Genomic DNA, 17,826 nt, shown 5'->3' with positions numbered 1-17,826 from the left:
GTTGAACAGGAGTCACTGACCGTCCCCGAGAAGTTCCTAGCCCGGTCCTCTCAGTGTGAAGTGTTGTGGCTTCCAGGAAGAGCCCAGAACTGAGCTGACTTAAAGAGTGCATAGGAGTCAGCCTGGGCAGGAGCAGGGGCGTGCGGGGGCAAGGGAGTAGAAGGGATGGCATTCCAGGCAGAGGGCACAGCATATGCCAAAGCCTGAGAGGGAGGGAGTGCTGTGCCGTGAGAGAGGAGAAACTATGTCCAGTGTGTGGTGTGGCAGGAGCTCAGGTGTGGGGGACAGCATGGTGCTGGGCTGTGGGGAGAGTGAGGTGGCAGAGGTATGTGAGGTTCTGAACCATGCGGGGCGGGGGGGCTGGGTTTCTCAAAGGAAGCAGGGAGTGGGGAGGGGGCATGGTAGTATTCTGGGAGAGAAGCTCAGGGGGGAAGGGTGGGGATGAGGCTTTGCCTCATGGCCAAACCCAAGCTGACTCACTGTGGGGTACTCATCTCCAGAGAGGACTCTGTCCCAGATGTGACCCCTTGAGGACTCCCCCTCCCTGGGGTCAGCTTTGATAAGGGAGCATTAACCAGGGGAGGATGCGGCTTCTCTGGAGCCCAGGCCTCCCTGACCTGATTGGGAACACTGAGCAGTGATGGACAGACAGCCTCCTCCAGGGAGGCCCCAGGGTCACTTCTGTTAAGCATCATGGGGTCTGGCATGGACTCCCACTTGGATGAGACCTTAAGAGTGAGAGGTGGCTTCAGCTCATGGGCTGGGAGGCTTATGGAAGTGTCTCAGGGGGCTCCGGGTAGGGGTGAGAGGATGTGTTAGAAATCACCCACCTGGCATTCTCGCCCTTGAACACTGCTCCTTCTCTGTGAGGCTCAGGGGCTCAGACAGGTGGGTGCTTCAGGCACCATGCCAGCTCCTCTCAGTCCTGCCTGAACGCACCGCCCATGCCCAGGCGGGTGCCTGAGGAAGCTCTTTGCCTGGCCCCGTGCAGCCCCGCCCTCTGCATGAACGTTCCGGGCCTGACTGCTTCCTGCTGCCGGGGGCTGAGGTGTTCCTGCTAACTGCACTGGCTCAGACACTGTTTGCTTCTCTGGATAGGGATGACCTTGACCCCTGTGCTGTGACTCAGTGGCCTGTTCTCTGGTACCACAGCAGTCCATAAACATGGGCCCGAATCTGCTCCAAGTCAGGCCTCTGCCTGCCCCTCCCTGCCTCCTGGGTGCTGGCTACTTTATCTTACCCTGGAAGCCTTTTCTGTGGGAAGAGAGCTGGCTTTCTGAAACCCCGGGTGGGCTGGGAGGGTGGCCTCCATATTTCCAAGGTGGCTGTCAGTATTGGGAGGGCAGGCCAGGGCTGTGCTATGAGGCAGAAGCTGTGAGTGGCCATGGGTCTGTGTGGGTGGTGTTTGTGAAAGCGTCTGCAACATCACAACAGGGCATGACTTATGACACCATGCGGCCCAGCCAGCAGGACTGTGTAACTGAGACATTTGTTTTTTGTTCAGAGCTAAGAACCAGGGCTGAGCGTGTTTACTGCCAAGGAGTTGGGTAAGATTGGGCTTTCTCCATTTTGGTTTAAGTGTCATATATCAAGCAGAGCAAATTGGCTTCATCTTCTGTGCCAAACTTGACCAGTTGGCAGTGGTTACTCCCAATGCTTAGTGAAAGTGCTGCAATTGATTATTGATGTCTGACATGCATGTGGAAATGGCCAGTGTCGGCACAGGGGCCAGGTACTGGCCAGCCCTGTTTGTAAACTGTACCGTTTGCTTAGACCTGGGCCGGAGGTGAAAGCAAGGAACGCACTGGTATCTTCTGGTGAATTGAAAACACTGACATCCAATGACGGGCTCTTTTACTTGTTCCTAAAATAATCACCTTGGACCTTCTGAAGTTTGGATTGGATGTTTCCTGGATTGTCCAGTTGTTTTTCTCCCTCATCTTGTGACTTGGGGTAAGGACAGCCTGCACCCCCTGCAGTGTCACTGGCATGCTAGAGGACAGCACCAGAAAACCCAGAATGTGCTATGTCATGCTGAGGTAGTTGAGTTCAGCTGTGTCCGGCTGAGCTAAGCCAGGCTGACCACTTGGGCGTCCCACATGAGCCCCGCCTGCCCCTGAGGTGACTGAACCTTTGCACAGTGCTTTGGGTGATGTTTTAGCTTTTGGCGCTTTGAATGGCTTTATTTCTCTGATGTTTAGTGGTCTTTCTGGTTGGAAGTGGCAGGATGAATGGCAGGAAGGGCCCCGATGAGTCAGTGATGTGGCCAATGACATAGGCTGGCTTGTATAATGTTCACAGAGATTCAGTAGATCAAATGTCCGCTTTGGCATGACTTGGAGATGCCTGGCCAGCTGTGGACAGCATTCCCTGGCCACAGGTCAGCCGCCTCCTCATCCCAGCCCTGGCAGAGTACCCAGTCAGCTACGGCAGGAACTGTAGAGCGCAGCCTGGTGGTTGGCAGCATCCTGGCCTGTGAGGCTGCTGCCATTTCCCTGGGGCCCTCTCTGAGGCCCCCTGGGCTCGGGCAAGGGGAGTCAGGATGCCCACTGTGACCTCAGGCCAACCCTCGGCTTGGCCAGGGCTCCATTGCGGTAGGGCTGCTGGCTGAAGGGAATGCTCCAAGAGAGGTCAGTGGGAAGAATGGTATTTGGTGGGGCATCTGGCGGGTCCTTGGGGTTATATGAGGATGTGGATATCAGCATTTGTTCATTCATCCATCCATTGATTCAACAAATAGGTCATACTAGGCTGTGGGGTAGGCGTTGGAGACTGAGATGCATCAGCTGAAGTCCCGGTCCCTTGAGGACCGCGCTCGTGGCAGAGTGGAGGGGAAATCTGTAGAGTGAATTGGGAGGACGTGTACAGTCACGGGAGTGTGTGTGCTAGCTTTCCCGGCCGGCCAGGGGAACAACTGGTCAGTGTGCTGGGGGCATCAGGATTGGCTTCCAAGTGGAGGAGGTTGTAAGAAATCACGCGTAGGTGGATGAGATGGGTGAGGAGCAAGGAAGGGCATGCCAAGCAGAGGAGATGCATGGGCAAAGTGACGCAGTGCAGAAGAGCACAGTGCCTTGGGCACCTGTTAGTGGTGGGTCATGGCTGGAACACAGAGTGGGCAGTGGCAAGGTGGGAACTGGAAGTATGCCTTGAATCCCAGTTGAAGGAGTTTGGGCTTTCTCTTGAAGACTTGGGGGCCACTGATGATTTGTTAGCAGGCGAGTGGCCAGACCCAATCTACATTTTAAAAAGATCTCTGGCTGCTGTAATGAGGTTGATAGGGCAGCAAAGCTAGAAGGAGGACCAGTTTAGAAGTCTAGGGGAGACCCTGGGGGGAGGGGCATAGGTCCAGGCATTGGTGGGACCGCGGGTGCTGAGGTTTCGTGCGCCGCTTTGAGGGTTGGACACCCTGTCTCGTTGCCAGTGGGGAGAGGGGGCCTGGCTCATGGCTGGTGGGCACTGCGCTGCAGGTGGACACACACATCCACGCGGCTGCGTGCATGAACCAGAAGCACTTGCTGCGCTTCATCAAGCACACGTACCAGACAGAGCCCGACAGGACCGTGGCCGAGAAGCGGGGCCGCAAGATCACCCTGCGGCAGGTGTTCGACAGCCTGCACATGGACCCGTACGACCTCACTGTGGATTCCCTGGATGTCCATGCGGTGAGTGAGCTTCTGCCCCAGTGCCTCCCGCCATCCTGGGCGAGCACTCCGCCCCCGGGAAAGAAGCCCATGGCTGTGCCCAGGGAGAGGCTGGGGCCCTGTTCCTTCCAGCCACAGAGGTGTGAAAGGGAATCTGGCCTCAGGGAATAACAGGGCCATGGGACAGGGGAAAAGTGCGTGTGGCCTGGAGTCAGACAGGTCCCAGTTCTAATTCCCCTTCTGCCAGTTGGGAGTCGTGGGCCCTTAAGCGATTCGCTTACACTTTTATTTCCTTGCTTATAAAATGGGGACTGCCATGTGCCTTATAACAGGACAGTTATTAAAAGAGAAATGATGGTGCCACTGCTCTAGAAGACAGTATGGAGTTTCCTGAAAAAGTTCAATATAGAATTACCATATGTTGCAGCAATTCCATTCCTAGGACTACACCCCGAAGAACTGAAAGCAGGGCTGAAAACAGACACTGGCACGTCCACGTTGGTAGCAGCACTATTCACAATGGCTGAAAAGTGGGAACAACCCAAGTGTCCACCGTAGGTGAAGGGATAAACAGGGTGTGTAAAAACGTACACCGGAATATGATTCAACCCTAAAAAGCAATGAAGTACAATACTTGCTACGATATGGATGAACCTTGAACCCATGATGCTAAGTCAAAAAAGCCAGACACAAAAGGACAGTTAATGTACAATTCACTTGTATGAGGTACATAGAGTAGGCAAATTCATGGAGACGGAAAGGAGAGTGGTGGTTACCAGGGGCAGGAGGAAGGAGTCGTGGGCAATCATCGTTTAATGGGTACCAGGTTTCAGTTTTATAAGATAGAGAGTTCTGGAGATGCATGGTGGTGATGGTTGCACAACATAATGAATGCATTTCATACCATTGACCTGTACACTTAACAATGGTTAAGAGGGTAAGTTTTGTGTTATGTATATTTTACCACAATAAAAAAATCTTCGTAAAACCAATCAAACACAAAATGAGTAATGTGGAGAAGGTGCCTTAGGAAGTCCAAGCAGTAACAGACACACTGTATTACTGACTGTTATAGTTTGGTGTTTTCTGCTCACTCAGTCAGCTGGGCTCCTAGCCATGGCGCCTTGGAGCACAAGGCCCCTTGATCCTCACAGAGGGCCTCACTAAAGGACCCCCAGGCTGGCTGAGTGAGGATACACGTCCTGACTCCAGGACTTTCCAAGAGTTTATGCAAGAACGGACATAGAAGACATCGGTTAGCATGGCCACACATAAGGCCACCTTGTAAAGGCCTGGAGAGGGAAACATGCGTGTATAGTAGCTGCAGAACAATATGGCGATCTGCCTCGTGGTCTCCTCTCTCCAGGGTCGGCAGACATTCCATCGCTTTGACAAGTTCAACTCCAAATACAACCCTGTGGGGGCCAGTGAGCTGCGCGACCTCTATTTGAAAACTGAAAACTACCTGGGAGGAGAGTACTTCGCTCGGATGGTCAAGGCGAGTGAGCCCTTGGGAGTTAAGCCCTCCCCAGATCCCTGACAGCATCTGCCTGCAGAGGGTGGGGGCGCTCCATGGCCTCCTGTTTCCCCCGCCCCAAATCCCTGTGGGCCCACCATCCAGCTCAGGCAAGGCTCAGGTGCCCAGGGGGCCCATGCGGTGGCCCTGGCTGCCAGCTCCTGAGCACAGGCAGGCTGGTGCTGCAGGTGCTGACTGCAGGCCAGAGGAGGGGAGGGTATCCTGGTGCTCACGGCATCCAGGCTCACCGCCCTGTCTGCCTGCAGCCTGAATTTGGCTGGGGGCAGGTTAGTTCCATTTGGAGATGCTTCTGCTGCCTGGCCTGGTTATGCACGGGACTGTACAGAGGCCTTCCCGTCCCCTAGGAAGGAGCCTTGACTGGGGTGGAGGAGTAGTTACATGTCAGCTAGGGGACAGAGATCAGGTCTTCCCAGCCTGGGAGCAGGTGGCTGAGGAAGCCGCAGGATCCAGCAGCTGGGGTGCTCTTGGGCTGACCTGAGCTCTTCTTGGTGTTAGGAGGTGGCCAGGGAGCTGGAGGAGAGCAAGTACCAGTACTCAGAGCCACGGCTCTCCATCTACGGCCGCAGTCCCGAGGAGTGGCCCAACCTGGCCCGCTGGTTCATCCAGCACAAGGTCTACTCCCCCAACATGCGCTGGATCATCCAGGTGCCCCGGATCTAGTAAGTGAGGTGGCTTGCTGTCTGCCCACGCCCTCATGGGCTTCTGGGTCTGTGCTATTCTGGTGGGGCTGGTGCTGGTGCCAGCCTGGGCCTCTCCTCCCTAGAGATTGTCCCATAGTGAGGGGTGGCTGGCAAACATCCTTGTGACACTTCAACCCTTGTTCTTTGATGAACAAGCCTGTGCAAAGCCTGGTAGGAACTACTACCCATCTTCTCATTGGGGTTTGAGGGTGGATGATCCTTTTGTGTGAGCCCCCGGGTATGAGTAACCTAGTGGTGGCCTACATGCTGGCCCTCTCCACAGCTATGATTCAGACGACCGACCCCTGGCCTCTCCCATCTGGCCAGTGTGGGGCTCATGGTCCCTCAATGGGCTGGGATATGCAGTTTAGGGCAACTGAGCTGAGTGGCAGAGAGTTTGGATCACTGAGAAATTTGAGAACTCATCTCTTAGAACTTGGGTCAGCCTGAGTCCCAACACCCCCCTCCCAGCATGGCCTGTAGCTTGGGAAAGCTCTCTGATGGGCAGGGGCGGGTGTTGAGTTTGCAAACCAATGCCTAGTATTGCAGACCTTGCTGGGAGTTGGAGAGGAGAGGAAGGACCTGTGTTTAAGCCACATCTCTGGCTCTACTCTGGGTGTTTAGATGGGAACACAAGCTGCTTGAGAAAAGGATGGGGCTGCCCTCCCACAGGCCAACAGGGACGTTGGGTTCACTTTAATCAGCAAGTCTCTGTTTTCCCCCAGTGACATATTTAGGGCAAAGAAGCTGCTGCCAAGCTTTGGGAAGATGCTGGAGAACATCTTCCTGCCCCTCTTTGAGGCCACAATCAACCCCCAAGATCACCAAGAGCTTCATCTTTTCCTCAAATATGTAAGTGTGGGTGGTGCTCCAGGCGATGTGCATAGTGGTGGAGGGAAGAGAGGATTCCAAGAGGGTTGGGCCAGGCTTCCCTCCTCAGATCCTCTCACTCGTGTGCTCAGGCTTGGGCAAGAAACTGAATTTCTAAAAGAATGAATTTGCTCCAGGTAGAGGAAGTCCCCTTCTCCTCAAGGGCAGCCCTGGCCTATGGGTGGGGTGTCAGGAAGACAGCAGTGGGAAAAGACTGAGGAGGAGTCAGTTCCTGGCTGGGTAGGGCTGGAAAGACTGGTTCCTGTCCTGAGCAGCTCCCAGCAGCAGCCCCAGGTCTTTAGAAATGCAGACATGTCAATGCTCCTGCTTTTACCTTGAAATAATGGTTCTCACGTCTTGTTTGGTTGAGTACATGAGCCCAACAACATATATTTATGGGAGTTATGGGAGAGGGAATGGAGGGATGGAGGGCAGGCTCGCCAGAAAAGGTATGAGTGGTGCAGGAGCTGATCCCTCCCTCTGGGGTCCCAGAGTAGAGGTGACTGTAGACAGTGAGAAGCAAGCTAAGTATGCCATGGAGGTTCTGGGGGTCTGACAGGGAGGGAGGCAGGGAAGATTCCAGAGAGCTGGGTGGATGGGGGAGGGGTGATTGAGTCTGCGTGTGTGTTGAGTCTGCCAGGAAATGTTTAAAACAGGCTGAGGGACATCACTGAACTTATGTTTTAGATAAACACCATTCTGGCTGTTGTGTGGAGAAAGGCCTAGAACAGAAGGTAGCTGGAGGTGGGCAGAAAAGGGCAAGATGCGAGTCAGGGGCCCAGCTCCAGCAGAGGAGAGAGATGCTGGGGGCTTGTACCAGCGGTCACAGCTCACGGTTTTTGTGTTTGCTGCCTGCCCCCATGATCCATGCCATGACATGATCTCACTTCAGTCTCATGACTACCTTACTTCACGTCATTTTGTTGGTGTTAATGCTAAGCGGAATCATCATGTGCTTGCTGTGTGTTAAGCACTGTTAAGCGCTCTCCATGGATTGTTCCATTTAATTCTCACAACAGCCCTGTGAAGCTACTAGTTCCAGTTCACACAGGAGGAAATTACATGAAACTAGGAGGTGGCTGAGCTGGACTTCACAGACAGGTGCCCGATTCCCGAGCAGGTGTTATTACCCTCACGCTGTAGGGCCTCCCAAGTAGGACAAGTGAGGCATATGCGGACGGCAGGCTAGGACCTCTGGGCACGGAGGTGGGCATCGCTGTTGCATCGACAGGGCCCAGGCAAAGCCTGAAGATGAGCCAGAGGGAAGAGTCTAGGGTGCCTTCAGAGGTCACTATCATAAGTGGGGGAAGAGTAGGCTTGGGGAGCAGGAGGAGTTGGGGGTTGGACATATTTTGTGCTTGAGGCCCTGCATCTGTGGGATACAGAGCTCAGGAGAGGGGCTGATGTTACCTCCATGCCAGGCCCTGGAGAGTTCAGTTAAGGCATGGGGCTAGTGAGTACAGAGCAGGGCTCAAGGGCCTCTCTGGGCCCCGGCCCCATCCAGGCTGTGCTGGGAGCTGTGGTGGCAGCCCTGTTATTGCCTTTGACACACGTTTCTGTGACAGGGAAGATTCTGCCCAGACCATCACGGTCCCTTGCTCCTCTGGGCACCTACTGCCCATGTAGGAATGGGCGAGGCTCACAGACCTGGCCGGGGCTCCCCAGTTTGGGCCAGATGTGGAACAAGGTGGGCGGTCTTTCAGAAGCCCCTTCCAAAGCGCTGCTGTGGCTTTGTAAAAGGGGGGAGACATGTTAGCAGAACTGCCCCATGCACTGGCTGAGAAGCTGTATCTTCTGTGGGTACACTTTGGTCAAGGTCTGGGACCAGGTGACCAGGAAGCCAGTGACTAGGGGCAAGGTTTGGGTCCCAGCTGAGGGGTAGCTGCTGTGGAAGGATAGGAGGCTGGGAACCACAGCTCAGCCTTCCAAGGGGTCCTCTTGAATGGGGCCCACCTTGACTTGTTTGTGAGGCATCTAGGCTGGTTTCCCATGGCCCCAAAGGTACATCCCAGGGGCATCCTCCACCTACAGCCCCAGAGTCCAGACCTAGAGCCCATGGAGGCTCAGAGCCTGGTTGTCTTGCATGGGCAAGCTCCCTAAGCATCTCGGGCCTGGTTTGTTCCCAGCCAAGCCCTCCCTCACAGGATGGCTCTGAGGGTTATATTCGCTGATGTGTGGTAAGTGCTTAGGGCCTGACATATAGTAGGAGGGTGGGAAACGCCTGTCCCATTGCCCCTCGCAGCTGTTACCACTGCTGCTGATGGCCGGTTCTGCTAGCTACCCTGCAGGGCCGGCCTCCTTCTTGGCGTAGCAGAGAGATGGGCAGTGGGTATGGCGGTTTCACTGGTCACCTGGTCCAGCCCAAGTTTTCCCTTACCAACACCACCATCACCCCTGGGATTGGCACTCTCCAGGCTGGCCTCTTGGATACATTTAGAAGCCACGGAAGGACAGATTGTGGCCTTGTGCCCACCCCCCCCTCCCTGGGAGGAAAGTGGCCCCAGCCTCTGTGGTCCCTAGCTGGGGGTATGAACCCAGTAAGCCTGGACTCCAAGGCCTTTGGCAGCTCCTTGGCCTTGGCTTGATGTAGGACCCCTCCTGTTGCCCAGGTGACAGGGTTCGACAGCGTGGATGATGAGTCCAAGCACAGCGACCACATGTTCTCAGACAAGAGCCCCAGCCCGGACATCTGGACCAGTGAGCAGAACCCGCCCTACAGCTACTACCTGTACTACATGTACGCCAACATCATGGTGCTCAACAACCTCCGCAGGTGGGTGAGCCGGTCCCGCACGCGCCTGCGTGCCCTCCCGCCCCAGCACACAACACGGGGCCCGTGCGGGCGGGCCACTGGACCGCAGACACGGTCGTACCCACGGTGTGGCCAAACCCTGGGCCTGTACACACGTGCGCATACCCGTGCCCCCCAGCACCTACGTGTGTACCTGTCCCTCTCTGGTACGACACAGACGCGGGATGTGCTAACACACGCGCATGTTCTTTCCACTATACCAACGGTGTTCACACGTGCACTGACGCATGTAACAGATTACTGTGCCAGCTGTGTGACGGGCACTGGCCCAGGCATGGGACATAGAGTAGGGAAGGGCACAGACGAAATCCGTGCCCACGTGGCGCTCCCAGCCAGTGGTCTTACCGCACAGATTCCCGCCAATGCACACACACAACCCCTTCCAAGGGGTCCTCTTGAATGGGGACTACCCCCTACGACGGGAGTTGGATGTCCGGGGGGCAGCCGACACTGAGCCGTTCATTCCCCCCTTGCAAGTCTAGCCTCCCTCCTGCCCTCTGCTGGGCCACGGGGCCTCGCTCGCTCAGCCTAAGCCAGTGTAGTCTGTGGGTATGAAGGTTTTGGATGGGCCATGATTGAAAGGAGACTGCCTGGTGTTGGGGAGGGGCGGTCCAGGCTGAGCTTCTGCAGGTGGGGGCTTGAGTTCTAGCTCTGCTGCTGACCTGCCCAGAGGTTTCTAATGCCTGACTCCATCCTCTGGGTTTGCCCATTTTTATGACCAAGTGGTTGAACTTGATGGTTTCTCATAGTCTTTGCTGCTCTGAAGGTCTGTGAACCTGGACTCCGAGGCCTGGTGAAGCGTGAATGGGGACAAAGCGGGTCTCTTTCTACCACTCGATCCTCTTTCTGTTCCCTGGGGGTGGTATCTCTTGGTTCTGAAGATCTCTGGACCTGGCGCTCCATATTTTGGGAGAGGTAGTTTCCAGAATGCCCTGTGTCAGCTGTGTTGACTCTGCCATGGGCAACTGTCTCCCCTGGAGTAGGCCCTGAGCTAGGGGTGCAGGCCCCAGGCCTGTGGGGCCCCAAGTAGGCTGGACCAGGGGTCCTTGCTGACCAAGAGCCTCACTTCTTCAGGGAACGGGGCCTGAGCACTTTCCTGTTCCGGCCTCACTGTGGGGAGGCTGGCTCCATCACCCACCTGGTGTCTGCTTTCCTGACCGCTGACAACATTTCCCACGGGCTGCTCCTTAAGAAGGTAACCAGGCCTCTCACAGAAGCCTACCTGCAAGCATGGTCCCGCTCTGGGCTCCCTGGGGGAGGAGCGGGATCACCTGGGCTCCTGTCTGCCCCCGAGAGGCTCTGGCCTGTGACATTAAAAGGCCAGGGCCTTTTTCTGGGTCAGACTGTCATCATCTTGGTTTCATATTTAATTATAAAAGGAATATAATCAAACACATTGCAATTTGGATTTTCCAAAAGATGGAGAAATGGAAAAAAAAAAACCCTTTTTGCTATTACTTTAAAAGAAATAGCCATTATTAGCATTTTGGGATTTAGAATTCTCATCTTTTTTACCAAAGCATTATTTCTAACATGCTTATTATAAGTGCAGATTTTTTGTTTCTGCTCTCTTTGAATAAGCATTTTTCTGTGCTGCAACATAGTATTTATGGTCCTCATTCTAAAGGCTGTTGGAAGGATGGCCCACCACTTGGATGGTCTATAACTGATTCAACTTGTCTCCGATTGTTGGACAGAGTCCATCCAACTTTTCGCTTGTGTAAATAATGCAACCACGAACTCTGCCCATTTGGTTTTCTCCAGATTTTGGATCACTTCCATAAGAAGGATGTTTGCTCAGACTCCTCTTGAGCCCTGATCCTAGGGAGGTCTAACGGTGTGTCACAATTCCGTGGGGGGCGGGTATTGCATCAGAAAACCACTCTAGCCTTCTCAGGCCCGCCCCTTCCCATCTCTGAGGAGCCGGAGTGTTTATAGACTCAACCTGAATGTTTGTGGTCAAAGCAATACAACAACAAAAGTGGGCATCTCCCGGGCTGACCCACTGGGGGCAGTGCCTGGGGGAGGGGAGCAGAGTATGTGGGCTAGGGCAGCCTAGGGCCTTGCAGCTGCCTTCCTGCCCTGAGCTGGGTCTTGTCTGGAGCCAAGATGGGGCAGAGGGCAGCCCAGGAGGAGAGGGGCATGTGGTGGATGAGATGAATGTAGAGGTGGGGGAGGGGAGGGGGAGGTCTGGGTGCCCTGGCTTTGGGGAACTCGGGCTTGGTGAGGGAATTGCACAGACACTACCCAGACTCCTGGGTTCCTGCCCTCCCTTCCTCCCTCCCCTCTCTGGCACTCGTCACCTGAGTTTGGTGGTTCTTTTGCAGAGTCCAGTGTTGCAGTATCTCTACTACCTTGCTCAGATCCCCATTGCCATGTCTCCTCTTAGCAACAACAGTCTGTTCCTTGAATATTCCAAAAACCCTCTGAGGGAATTCCTGCACAAGGGACTGCATGTTTCTCTCTCCACCGATGACCCCATGCAGTTCCACTACACAAAGGTGAGGATGTTAGGCGCCCCAGCAGGCCCCAGTCCTGGCCTGCCCCCCACACTGCAGGCACTGGAGTGCACGCTCAGTTCTGCCTTGGGGGTGGGGGCTGGCGCCCAGTGAAGGCAAGAGGTGGTGAGCTCCTGGTGAGCGAAAAGCATTCCTTCCAGGAGCCCTGTCTTTGGAGTTCTTGAACCCTTGAAGACATAGCTTAATTTTTTTGCCCTCTTTTCCCTTTCTTTAGCATTTACTATCTCTGTGATGTTGGTTAAGTTACTGGATCTCTGTATCTTTTGCCTCTTCATCGATAGAACAGGGATGCAATTGCCTCTATGTCTACGTCTACTTTATTGTGAGGATTCATTAAGATAATGAACCCAAGTCTAATAGAGTGTCTGAATACAGCATGTACTCAAAATGTTAGCTAACATTTTGTTAATACTATTATTATTATTATAATACTTTGGATCTGTGGGGCAAGGGAAGAGGTGAGGGGACCAGCCATTGACTAGTAAAAACAGAAGTGCCTGAGTCTTCTAGGACAGGCTCTCCAAGCTTCTGGTCTCAGGACCCCTTTATACTCTTAAGAATTAAAGACCCTCAGAAAGCTGTTGACTACATAAGTTATATCTAGTGATATTTAAACGTATTATAGAAACTAGTGCAAAATTGAAAAATATTAACTCATTTAAAAATTATATTAACAAACCTATTACATGGTAACATAAGTAGCAATTTTTATGAAAAACAGTCATATTTTCCCAAAACAAAAAAAATGGCATTGGGAATGGCATTGTTTTACATTTTTGCAAACCTCCTTTATGTCTGGCTTAATAGAAGACAGGATTCTCATATCTGCATCTGCATTCAATCTGTTGTGATGCCTTGTTTTTATCAAAGTATATGAAGAAAATCTCGCCTCACAAAGATACATAGCTGGAAGAGGGATGACCTTTCAAAAGGCCTCAGGGACCCTGGCTCGCACCTTGAGAACTGCTGCTCTCGCTTACAGAGGCAGTGGGGCGTCCCAGAGGTAACAGAAGAGCTTGTGACCAACCGCAGACATCTCATATCCTAGGAGATAAAGGGAAAGCACAACCCAAACCTAAGTCATTTTGGGATTACTGTCTCACTACCTGATCATTTCTCATTCTTATTTTATGTTCCATCTCTGCTCTTCATACTTTATTCGGATTAACTTTGATTTTCGGACAATCTTAAGAAAATGATGCTAAATAAAAAGCAAAGCTATAGGGCACGTACTTAACATGTGCGTCACCAGGGAGACTGTCGTAGGAGACCAAGAGGCAGGCATCCGCATGACTGACACAGGGCTTCAGACATGTGCTGGCCAACAAATCGATGTGGAGGTGTTCTTTGATATATCTCTCTTGGGAAACCCGAGAATTTGCCAAAAATGCTCTTAGGAGTTCATCATTTAAGGGGGGGTGGGGTGGGAATGTTGTTCGGTTATCCGGGTGCCAGCCATTAAAGAAAAATTAAATCCGCAAAGTCTGTCTGATGTTTCTAGCTTTGGAGATATGTGAAGGATTGAAAGGGGTATCCTACCGTCTAATACATTTACTTTTGGGGGGATCTAGGAAGCCCTTATGGAAGAATATGCAATTGCAGCTCAAGTGTGGAAGCTGAGCACATGTGACCTGTGTGAAATTGCCAGGAACAGCGTGCTGCAGAGCGGGCTCTCGCATCAGGTACGGGCTGTGATGGTGCTACCCTCCATCCCCCCGTCCCTGCAACACATGTGCAGTGGGCGCCCGCTGCAGGCCAGGCACTTTCTAGGCGCTGAGATCAGTGAAGACAACAAGCAGGGTGTCTGTCACACTGAAACTCAGGTCCTAGAGAAACCTGGGGAGACCCCTGAATTTTCAAGGCTGCTCTTTGACCCTTTCAGACCTCTCTTCAAACGTGACCTCCTCTGAGAGGCCCTCCCTGATCACCGTTCTACAGTAGCCCCACACTTGCCATCAGTCTCCATCCTTTTTATCTGTTTTCCTTCATAACATTTATTACTAGTGACATTGTAATATGTAGTTATGTTTTCCTGTCTTTCCTTCTAGAATGTGAATTCCATTACAGTAGTTCCATTAGACTGTTTTTTTTTCAGCATTATATCCCTAGAGCCTAGAATAGTCCCTGGCACATAGAAGGCACTCAGTATTTCTTGGATAGTGAATAGTACCTGGGATTGAATAAAAAATTGTAGGGATAGAACCTGTACATAAGTAAGTACAACTTCCCAGGTGATCTGATATGGAGCCAGGGTTGAGAACATGGTGCCTTAGGCTGCCGGGGCCCTCCCCTAGGTGATGTAACTGGTACAGGAAGAGGCTGCATCGGTGCTGCTCTTGTTGGATGCTCAGGCAGACAAGGGCTAAGGTTCAAGATTCAGTTGTGCAGACCTGCTTCCTAAGACTGGGCCTCCCCAGAAACATCTGTTTACCCCGTCAGCTCTCAGGAGGGACTGAGTCTTCACGCCTTCATCATGCCTTCTTTATTGCCAGCAGCACTGGGGGTCTTATTTTTGTCTCCTGATTAAGGAAAGCATAGTCAGAAATGAAGGGAATGAATGTGGGTGTCAGGGTGACATCCTTGAGGACACAGAAGCCAGGAGGAATTTTTAAGAACCCCATGGGGAACCATGTCCTGGTAGAGGATCAGCTTCAGGGGCACTGGTTTGATTTGGTGTGGCCAATGTCAAAGCTGTCATGTGAATATAGAAAGTGAACCTAAGGTTTATGGTTTCATTTGTACTTCTCTGGTTCTACAGGAGAAGCAAAAGTTTCTGGGACAAAATTATTATAAAGAAGGACCTGAAGGAAATGATATTCGAAAGACAAATGTTGCTCAGATCCGGATGGCGTTCCGATATGAGACCCTATGCAATGAGCTCAGCTTCCTGTCTGATGCCATGAAATCAGAAGAGATCACAGCTCTGACCCAATAGGTCCAGCAGTGGACATGCATTTTAACTTTTTGGTTTAATTTCAAGTCTGCTGTGATTAACAGCAGTCAAGATACCAAACTAGGACGGTCCTCCTTGGAGAGGATGCCTCTAAAGAACTTTCAAACTAGTGATTTTGGTTGCACTGTTCACTTTAAGATCTAACGTGCCCACTTCTGTTAGTATTTCTGAGTAATAGATGGTGACTCCTCCTTGGGGATTTGGGAGCTGGACACTTGTCTGTACTCATTCCAAATTTTCCAAATATTTCTCTTGAAACCACTAGTGCTTGCACTGTTGGGGCCAGGATCTTCCAAGGGTCCACTGCCTACTGACATGAGGTCTGTGTGGTTTTCTGCCAAAATCCTCCATAGACCCTGCAGGCTAGTTGGTAGTTGTTCATTTCAGCCTCTGACTGGCTGGCTGCCTTAAACAAAACCAATTTCAAAGCTCCCTTTCATAAAGGAACTACTTTGAGAGAATTAAAACGGAAAACTTCCTTCTTGACAATTTGCATTTTTTATGAATTTCTTACACTGTTTTATTTAGCCCTCCACTCTCCTTTCTATTTAGGAGGCCAAATGTGCACACTGAACCAATCGCTCCTATTCTGTGTCTTGGTTTTCTCATCTGAAAAGTGGGGGTTTGGACTAGATGAGTGGTTTTCAAATGTTGTTCTGTGAGTCCCCCTCCAGGGCTGCAGGAGGTTCTGGGTGCTGCCTTCTTCAGAGCAACTCTGCTGTCGTCACTGTTAACACTGGGCCTTCTTCATATTTTCATTTGAACTACAAGGACTGTGGAAAACACAGGATTAGATGATCTCTGTCCCTTTCGGTCCCAATATTCTGACTGTAGCCCAATTACCATTTCACTTTTGAGGAGTTAGGGCCAGAGAGGTGAAATTTGCTTGGGGTTACAAAGATAGTAAGTAACAGCTGCAGAACTGGTCCCCACTCCTAATCTAGTCCTTTCCCCACTATTCTGTTGCGCCTCACAGATGTTAGATGTTTTTTTATCACTATAACCTCTGTATTTTTTTTTTTTAAAGGTGAAATTTCTCCCTTATCTAACATGCAGACTTCTTCAGAAGATGTAAGTGGTCCCAGGGGCCAGGTAGAAAGCATTTTTTTTTTTAAATTTAAAATCAACTAATTAACATATAGTATATTATTCGTTTCAGAGGTAGAATTTAGTGATTCATCAGAAAGCATTTTTTAAGACCAATCTGAATTTAAGCTTTACCAATATACTCTTCATCTGTGTTACTAGTGCCTGGTACATAGTAGGTGCTCAATAAATGTACATCGAATAACTGAATGAATTTCCCTTTTGGCAAGTTTTTAAGGACATGTGCTCCAAGTAGTCAACAAGTCGCTCAGAGACTTTTCTGTCTATTTCTGTGGGCAAATGCAGATTATGAGAAGCCCTTTTGAATTATAGACTTAGAAGAACTCTACTTTTGCTTGTGAAGACGCTTATTTGATTTTAGATTGTCTTGTCCTGTGACTTTATAATGCTCATCCCCTCCACTGGTTAACTTAGCATACAGAACAGTAAATGTAGTCTTTTTATTAGGCAGACATGTGTGCTCTTCCAGCTAATGATGAAATTGACTGAAAACCCAGCATATCTTATGCATTATTTTTGAAAAACCCCCATTTGTACACATTTGTCCTAACACAGCAATTATTGTACAGTTTTTCATTGTCATTTTATCTGTACCAAGTATTTATTTTTAATTATTAAATAAAGTCTGTTAGGACTGTGGCTCAATAATTTAAAATGATTTCAAGTTAATACTATTTAAGGCAAAACAAAACAAATGATAAACAAACAAAAAGCAGAATCAGACCTGTAAATACAGAGAACAAACTGATGGTTGCCAGAGGGCAGGGGTGGGAGGATGGGTAACATAGGAAGGGGAGTGGGAGATACAGGCTTCCAGTTATGGAGTAAGTCACAGGAATAAAAGGCACAGCATAAGGAATATGGTCAATGATACTGTAATAGCATCGTATGGTGACAGATGGTGGCTGGCTATACTTGTGGTGACAAAGCATAATGTATAGAGAAATTGAATCACTACATTGTACACCTGAACTAATGTAACATTGTGTGTCAACTATATTGAAATAAAAACATTAAAAAAAAGATGGGGCATCATGAAAGTTATCAATAATAACTACTAATTTATCTTTTACTAAGACTCAGACATGGATGACATTCACAATAAATACTCAGAATTTTTAAAGTGAAGCTCATTAGACCCAGAAGGTAAACCTTTGCTATCTTTCTCCTCTAACTTCTGCCCTGGACAGTTCTTGAGCAAAGCCACATGTGTTCCTTTTCCCTGGATATTACTTTAGTCTATTCAGCTAACACTTGTTCGACTTTACTGGTCCTGCAAACTTTTCAGACACCTTTTTCAGTAGCGCTTTACACTTTTATCACTTCTTTGTACCTAATTGGCCTTTTGCGGGGGGGGGGGTGGTAAATCCCTACTTTCTTTTGTGTTCACACTTGGAATCAAAGGCAAGTGTACACTAGCTCACGTTTCTAAAAGAACAAATTTTGAGGCATGTATCCCTTAAGGCTCAATCAAGTTCATGTATGTGTTACTTCAAACTGCATTGTTGAAATGATTAATGACATTGCTCTTTGCCACATGAAAACAAATCACAGCTCCTGGGTTGGTATGTACCAAGGCCTGTCCCGGGCCTTTACTTCCTCTTCTCTTGGATTAAAGCACACCTGCAAGCACATCCTTCTGGCTTCCTCTTTACTTGTTTCTGAGTGCTGCACTGGTGAAACAATATTCATCTTTTTTGGGGTTTG

The 17,826-nt window shown here is 50.6% G+C and overlaps 1 protein-coding gene across 9 annotated transcripts in view; it reads left to right on the top strand.

Moving 5' to 3' along the window:
• Positions 1-17,171, top strand: part of AMPD3 (adenosine monophosphate deaminase 3) — a 52,143-nt gene extending 34,972 nt beyond the window's left edge. For 5 of the 9 annotated variants that reach the window (XM_028116871.2, XM_028116873.2, XM_028116872.2 and 2 more), the window contains exons 7-15: positions 3,468-3,662; positions 5,008-5,139; positions 5,674-5,837; positions 6,584-6,710; positions 9,338-9,501; positions 10,615-10,735; positions 11,868-12,041; positions 13,631-13,741; positions 14,818-17,169. In XM_028116871.2, coding sequence (XP_027972672.1) covers positions 3,468-3,662; positions 5,008-5,139; positions 5,674-5,837; positions 6,584-6,710; positions 9,338-9,501; positions 10,615-10,735; positions 11,868-12,041; positions 13,631-13,741; positions 14,818-14,994 — 1,365 coding nt within the window. In that variant the 3' untranslated portion in view covers positions 14,995-17,169. Of the gene's footprint in view, positions 1-3,467; positions 3,663-5,007; positions 5,140-5,673; positions 5,838-6,583; positions 6,711-9,337; positions 9,502-10,614; positions 10,736-11,867; positions 12,042-13,630; positions 13,742-14,817 lie in introns of all 9 variants that reach the window. The other 4 variants (XM_028116870.2, XM_028116876.2, XR_003611361.2 and 1 more) reach the window with 4 other exon arrangements.
• The last annotated feature ends 655 nt before the right edge of the window (positions 17,172-17,826 follow it).

The sequence above is a fragment of the Eumetopias jubatus genome, unplaced genomic scaffold (genome assembly GCF_037043125.1).
Source record: "Eumetopias jubatus isolate StellerSeaLion01/CBP00866 unplaced genomic scaffold, mEumJub1_p1.0 scaffold_13, whole genome shotgun sequence".
NCBI classification, from domain to species: Eukaryota; Metazoa; Chordata; class Mammalia; order Carnivora; family Otariidae; genus Eumetopias; species Eumetopias jubatus.
This window is presented reverse-complemented; position numbering and strand designations above follow the sequence as displayed.